This window comes from Porites lutea, chromosome 7 (assembly GCF_958299795.1).
Source record: "Porites lutea chromosome 7, jaPorLute2.1, whole genome shotgun sequence".
In the NCBI taxonomy this organism is placed as follows: domain Eukaryota; kingdom Metazoa; phylum Cnidaria; class Anthozoa; order Scleractinia; family Poritidae; genus Porites; species Porites lutea.
The window spans coordinates 5,593,215-5,600,829 of NC_133207.1; the positions used below are offsets into that span (position 1 = coordinate 5,593,215).

The following is a 7,615-nucleotide window of genomic DNA, read 5'->3' on the forward strand; positions in this document are numbered from 1 at the left end:
GATTACGAGATTCACAGACGCCATTTCAGCGCCATAATTGGCACACATGAAACTTCTCACATTTGCGGAGTTTAAGTAGCGTGAGATACCGGCTCAGGAAATGTGAGAATGATTCAAGCAAATTAAAATTTTGACAGTTTGACAGCCATATCTAGATGTGACAAAAATGGACAGAAGAGGGTTGTAAAAGAAATGATCACAGGCTCTCCCTCCCTTTTTCCCGCCGCTGCCCCTTTTTCCCATATTAGGTACTCACTATTTTCACATGCCTTTCTGGAACATGCTAGGGTATATCTTTGCCCCTCAGGTAAGTCAAAATGATCTAAATGAGCCAGCAGCCAGCAATCGTTGCTCCCAGTGAAATATTTGCTGCCCACTAAACACTTAGGTTAAAGTTAACTTAAAACTGTTTAGGTCTAGTTTAGGTCTCTGCTGTCGGCGACTCTGGTTATTCTGCATATTATTGCAATACATTATGGTTGCATATTGGCCAATATGCAACCATCTTGACTGAGGAAGCTTGTTCAATGATGCATATACATGAATGTGTGCTTTACTCAAAAAAACTGGCAAAAACAACTTTGGTCCTTTTCTTCATTTCGTTGTCTTTACCCTGCAATAACAAATTGCATGCTAAATTTTACCATGCCCCTACAAAAAAAGCCAGAAAGAGCTATACATACCGTGTGTATTTTTGATGCCGAGGCATAGGCGATTCATCCATATCAAGCTGTTCTCCATCACAGCTGATGTCACTCAAGCTGCCACTCCTACTACTGCTCTGGCTAAGGCTTGCTGTTCTGTGGTATTTCCTCTGCATTGCTGAAGCTACTGCAGCTCTAGTACTTCCTAAAATACAAAGCAAACTGATCAACAAAGCAACAGACTGTTGGGAGTCTTAGGACTCAATAGACAAACATGCAACTCGCAGACCAATCAATGTTCAATTCACATTGAATCTGTAGATAAAAATTGCAACATACACTGTTTGGTTCTTGTTGCTGACCATAACAGTGTGCAAAATGGACACTTATATTATTTAGAAGAACAGTAAAATTAACTTTCAAATCCTGTTCATCTCTATTAAATGCTGTCAGCTAAAATCCTAACCTGATGTCAATGGTCCATGCACAGGGCTGGTAGTGTGCACAGAAGGACCAGCCTCAGCGACTGCAGAGGTGAGTCCTGCTCTCCACACAATTCTGATCAGCACAGATGCCAGGTAAAGGGTCTGTCGAGTGTGTGCTGTAGGTGGCAGTTTAGACACAAGATCAAGCAGGTACAAAATAGAGGGCATGTCCATGTGTTTTGTGAGAACTGTTAGCAAGTCATGAACATAACGGCTTGCATGCTTTAGCTGTAAACAAAACAAAGGAAACCAATTACTGCATGTACAATGTATTTGTTCCAACCCCTAAAATTTACTTGTATTAGTTTAATGAATGCTTTTTGTTCAGTTCAAAAATAATAGCCAATAATATTGTTTTTGGCTTAACGAGACAGGAACTGCAAGTTTGTCAAAATGCCTTCAAACATTTACTCTAGATCTCATTATTTTCGAAATGATTCTTGGGTTTATCTTCTTTTTATGGGAAAGTGGGGGCCAAAGACGGCAATGTTTTAATAGATTTAGAGCCGCTCATTTTATCATTTTTTTGTGTGTCTCTTAAAGTATTTTACACACACTCTGACTGACTTAGTTATTTTTCTAGGTTATTTTCCTGGCAAATTGGACCAAAAACATTCAAAATGGATTTCCAAGAAAAAGGGGATGACCCTTCAATAACAAACAAATATTAATTATTTCAGAAAGAATAACATTCAGTACCTGTGCAGCAAGCCACATACAGTCCAGGTGGGAGGTAGTGAGACAAGTTTCGCGTGCCAGATAGTTCAATATGATTTGAGATTGTTTAATAAGCTGCAAAACAACAGCAAAATATGTGTAAACAAAATCACAAGGTTAGCTGGATGATCCTTTGTATCAAGCAAATTTTACAATGTAAATAATGGAAGAATAATTATTATCATATCACCTCAACATGGAGATTAGGACCAAACAAATGTTCAACAAGTTTGTTCTCAATTAACCACTGGGAAAGTTCAGTGCACAAGCTGAAAAAATAATATATGTTATTATTGACTGTTCAAATATTATTCTCATCAAGATAATGTTTGCAGCTTCTTTAACTCATATATTTTAACTCAGAAAGGAAAAAAACCAAATCAATTCCAGGAAGGACACTTGGATGTGTAGTCTTAATACAAAAAGACACAAGATTTTGTTAACTTTTGCCTCAACTTTCTTCAAGGATTATGAATCCTTTTGAGAAGCTATCTTTAACACTAAAAAAAGTGTTTCAACAATATCTAGTAACATGCAAGAAGCCAGACTTATGATGTCTGGGAGCTTTTTAGATGCATGTATGTACTTATTTTTCAACCCATGTTTCTGGGTATGTGATATAACACTCCTTCATGTTCAATTTTCTACAACTTTTTTAATCAAAACGAAAAATGAAACAACAATGATTATAAAACACTGGCAAGCAGGAATACTCTTAGTTCAGGTAGGTGTAATGGGGAAAAAATAATGCAAAAGCAATATCAATTCTCAGACATTAGAAGCAATCAAGTAAAATAATGGTTTGAGGGCCAAAGATATTAATTAATAATTATCTAATTCAACAGAAACTATAAATGCATGATTTTTGACGGATTAAGGTCCTTAAAACAAGAATCCTAATTAAGCTACTGGGTGAAAGTAACTCAACAAAAAAGGAAACAACTATACCACTGTCTGTCAACTTCAGCTGCTGGGTCTGTTTGGAAGAGATCCATGAACATGTGAACCTGATTCTGAAAGAATAAAATGCAGGGGGACCACTGAAAGCTAAGTTTCCTTTCACTAGCTTCAGAGTTAGAGCCACAGTGGGAATCAGAAGTAGAGCATTATCATGTGGTGAAAGAAGTGGCCAAGCTTTGTTTACTGTTGGCTTCGTAGCTACAATAGGCAACAAAATTGTTCAGACACTGTAAACAAATAGGGTAACTTCAGAGAACATAACAATCCACACCCCGCCCCTCTCTCCTCCATTCAAAGTTGGGGTGTTTGTTGTTTTCTAAACGTAGCTCGAACAGTGGCACAACATTGAATGGAGGGGATAGGGGAGGAAAAACTATATTTTCCTCTTTTGAAGTCAGGAAAATGTCAAAAAGCCCCTTTAGGGACAAGTGTCTCAACTCATTTTGTCGCCGATTGTAGCTATCTGCTGAAAAAACTAGATTGAAGGAGTTGAAAGTAGAGGAGGAAAACCATTCACAACACATGCCACGAAGCATTGGGATTGGTTTATTCTTGCTGTACATTTCTACTTTTAATTCAGACAATTTACAGTGTAGTTATAAACACAGCATAATTACGCTACTTAAGACAGATTATTAAAACAGCTTGATGACTTACAGCTATTTGGCTCAGACCAGCCAGTCGTACAGTCAGAGTAGAAGAGGTGAAGTATTTAAATGCCAAATCAAGGCTATCCCTAAAGACAGAATCAGTTAAAAAACAATCAACACAGAAATCTACTGAGAACTTAACTTGCCCAACAGTAACCAGCAATTTTGTTCTCCTCAGAAGTACATAAAAGTACATGCAACAGAATTAGCATAAAAGAAATAGGTCACTAAAGTTAATGTCGTCAATTCAAAACACATAGGAAAAAACACATTCAAAGCCATAGGAAACACAGTATGAACTTGCTGCATGTACCAATAATGCTTTGGTGATGTACTGACTACTTTATGTTTGCAATGGTATATGTTTGCGCAGCTCATTTGAGGCCAAAGTAACTGTGAGGCTCCAAGAAAGACCTGATAAAGTACATGCATGAAAACTAAAACTTGTATTTTTGCTGGTGCCAACTTTATTACTACATGTATAACTCTTAGTATGCAACTTGTACTTGGCCATATTTTTTTACCATCTCAGTCTCTACTTGAAGCTAGAGATGTAACTAACATCTTAATGACACAAGTTCCTCATTTTCTCAATCTGTATTGTAAGATACAGACCCTCACTTTTTCTACCCACATTTATGACCTACATCCGAGAGCAGAAAAACGTTGGTCCATATTTACATGTACAGCATGGTTTACAGTAAGAGGTATTTAGGAGCTACAACACATACTTGTCACAGATGGGTCCAGATTCTACAGGTCCTTTTACAGCACTCCACATGGAGTCCACCATAATGCGCCCATCAGGTTGCCGTAGATCTTTATCAGTAAGCTTGCACAGATATCTGTCACAAACGATGACAAAAATTTGAAGGTAATGGCCTATTTTGAAAGCTCAATTTTATGAATTTACTTGTACATTTGTGATCAACAGGGACTTCATATACTGATGAGTTATTTAGGGCAATTCAATACTATTCTCAAACTTGCTTTTAGAGCGGAACTGATAAAAGTAAGCGGAGTGAAAAGTAAAGTGAGCAGAGCCACATAGCTGAGGAAATTTGGTTATCTACCCATCTGAGAAATTTTTGGTGGTGAGATGACCATACATCCACCCGGCTGCCCGTCCGGCCACCCGTTTGTCTTCACCACAGGGCAACCAATGTAAAATCTCACACTTTCTAGCTACAGAAAAGTTGTAGTGTGGGAGCCTACAACCTGATATTGCATATCCATGTTGTGGTTAATTAACAGCTGTCAAAACAGGATACCTGCTGACAATAATCACATGACCATATTGTGGGCTCAGGTATCAACCCATTAAGATTACACTTTTTTAAGTTATCTACTTACAGTTTACTAGTTTTCAACTGATTGCAGGCTTGATTCCAAGTGGATTTCTTTGGAGTGGTTATAAGTTTATTGTTTGAAGTAAATTTGGGTAAATCTTTTCATTATAGGAATTTCGATACCATCCTTTCAATCTACAAAGAAGTCATATTTCTCCCTTTTTAGTGTTCCGAAGCATTTGGTGTACTGCTCCTGTTTTTAGAATAACAGCCTTACTAAGATTTTATATATAGCTGCCATAACATGATTAAGTGATATTCACCTGATAACAGGCCTCCGAAGTGGAATGATGTACTGCATGATAGCTTGGATGCTAAACCAAAGACGAAGCTAACAAATACAAATAAAATGATATTCATATTAAAGTAAGGGAACATAGTTAGCCCCGAAAATAATTTACAACAATAAATAATAATTGAGGACATGAATAACTTATGTCTCATAGAGTGAAGATTTGACATAATTACCTGAGTAACTATGTTTATAAGATGATGAGCAATGGAAAAAGGCAAAGAGGCAGGATCAGCCTCTTGAAAGGCTTCTCTAATTGCTGATAAGCCACCATTATCACAGAAATAAGCCACATTAATCAGAAGAGATTCTGGCACTTCACCATCCTGCAATGCAAAAATACAATGATGAAATCTGCTACTTAAAAAGCAAGTAAAGTTACTATTCAAGAGGAAAACCCTGCATTTTTTTTCCATTACTCCACATAAAGTGATAAGACATGTCCCAATCCCTTGATGTAACGCCATTGTATGCAATCGCATTGGTTGGGATAAGAAACATAAGAACTGGACAAATTCTAAGACAAAAGGCACACTGCAAGCAGTCTATAATTCTACGTGCTTCAAAGGGCAAACCTTTAAAGGTGCATGAGTCAGCAGAAACCATCATCTTGAATTACCCTGAATAAGAAACTAAAATGGCCAGAAATGTAGGTAAAGAAAAGATTATAACCAGACTAGTAGACTAATCATCTGGCAGCCTTTTGCTGAATTGAGACTTTATTAAGATTACCCCTTGTGTAAATATTATGTTTCCTGTGCACTAGGTCCTAGTCCATGCGAGTTTTTGAGATTCAAGACTGGGTCAAACCTCAACACACATGTGCTTTAATCACTTTGTTATTTTCACCCTTTTTTGGATAAGGATTGTTTAACTAGACTCGCACCGAAGGAATCGAACATTATGGAATCATTACAGATATTGCAGCAATTCTCAAGGTTACCGACACGGATACTTGCTTTTTTGTAAGGATTTCTTAGACAGTATTGTATTCGAACAGTGTGTTGAGCGTAGTTGATCAGATCAAATAAAACATGGAAATGATACTGAATATTACTGAACGATGGCTGTTACACCTTGTCAGTGTTTTCCAGTGCAATTTAAGGTGATGTAAGATCATTTCCAGAAAAAAGCTGATAGCTACCCCTTAGAGACACTAAACATCCTTTACTACCCTTCTAAAACATCTTTCACTTACAATAAAGAAGATACAAGTTAAGTAACAATACTCTTGACAATACTTACATTCACATCACAGTATTTCAAACAATCTTTACTAGTTGTTTCCTAAGAGTAAAATTAAGGATTCAGAAATCAAAAGAACTTGTAACGCAGTGCAAAAATGACATTTAAGCTAACAGTGTTAGATTAAACATCAAAAAAATGCTGCAAAGGCCACTTGGAGCACTCCCTGTCAGACAACATTTCATGGGTCACAACCAGACAAAAGAGTTGACAATCAAAAAGTAAAACTGTCTACTAAATTTTTCACATTTCAGAAAAGGACAAAAGGGCAGTAATTTCTTTTGTAACTTGCTTTGATCACCAAAAAGTTGTTCAGTGTCTGACAAAACATTAAAGCCATCACAAAGAAAAACATGTACACCTTTATTTACTTATAATAAATAAAAGTGCAGATTTCAAAGAAAATGTGGTAAATCTATTAAATAATCACATTTTACATACCAAAACCAGTTTAATATTTAGCTAATTACACTTGTAACATAAGAATTTAAATTGGTTACATCTACACCTCCTGTATGTTAACATCATGGGAGATTATACAGTAACAATTATGGTATATCACGTATTTAACATATATCGTGTATTAAATGATGAATCAAGGAAACGCGATGCTGGTGACATACCTGGCTGTCGCACGACAAACACATGACCTAAAATATACAAGCTTAGTAATATTAAAAATTGTTACAAAAATTGCCAGCAACTTGTTTCTACATATACCTCATACCTGCCGTAACAGATGTATCTTCCGTACTTGATAAAAAGGGAAAGGAAGCTGGAATATCTTGCCTACTGCCAGAAACAATCGCTCCTTGTCAACTTCCGACCATATGTCTAAGTCCACGTCGCCTGAACTTTTTTCGTTGTCGTCGGCAATATTTTCTGCTTTCTTGCCGTCTTCAACGGCCGGAACACGAAGCTCGCAAATGCGATCGATCGCACATTTAAGGAGACGCTGGAGCAAGTCCTCTAGACGAGCTAAATGCAGCTGATCTCTAAATATACATCTACACTGGCTGAGGGAAAAAAAATCACATTTTTTATAAGACAGACGTATGCTGACATACCAGACTTTGATCGCGACTGGACCAGTGGATTAACATTATTTTCACTAAGCATACCGTTGTGGCCAAGAAAGAACGAAGGAGACCACATCCAAAACCTCTTCTTTTTCAAACTCCGGATCTTCTGTGTTGTCTGAAAGGACCAAAAAATAATTTTAACGTCATCAAAATCCCACATAAACCTCACGAGGTGACGAGCACTCCGCAGG

At 37.1% G+C, this 7,615-nt stretch overlaps 1 protein-coding gene across 1 annotated transcript in view; it reads right to left on the reverse strand.

The window, feature by feature from the left end:
* The window catches only part of LOC140944251 (ubiquitin carboxyl-terminal hydrolase 34-like), a gene marked incomplete at its 5' end in the record, with an annotated part of 58,198 nt that extends 50,668 nt beyond the window's left edge, over positions 1-7,530 (reverse strand). The window contains 12 exon segments of the mRNA XM_073393385.1: positions 684-849; positions 1,111-1,357; positions 1,829-1,921; positions 2,037-2,115; positions 2,798-2,859; positions 3,464-3,542; positions 4,188-4,301; positions 5,069-5,136; positions 5,274-5,423; positions 6,343-6,384; positions 7,070-7,358; positions 7,464-7,530. Coding sequence (XP_073249486.1) covers positions 684-849; positions 1,111-1,357; positions 1,829-1,921; positions 2,037-2,115; positions 2,798-2,859; positions 3,464-3,542; positions 4,188-4,301; positions 5,069-5,136; positions 5,274-5,423; positions 6,343-6,384; positions 7,070-7,358; positions 7,464-7,530 — 1,456 coding nt within the window.
* Between the last annotated feature and the right edge of the window lie 85 nt (positions 7,531-7,615).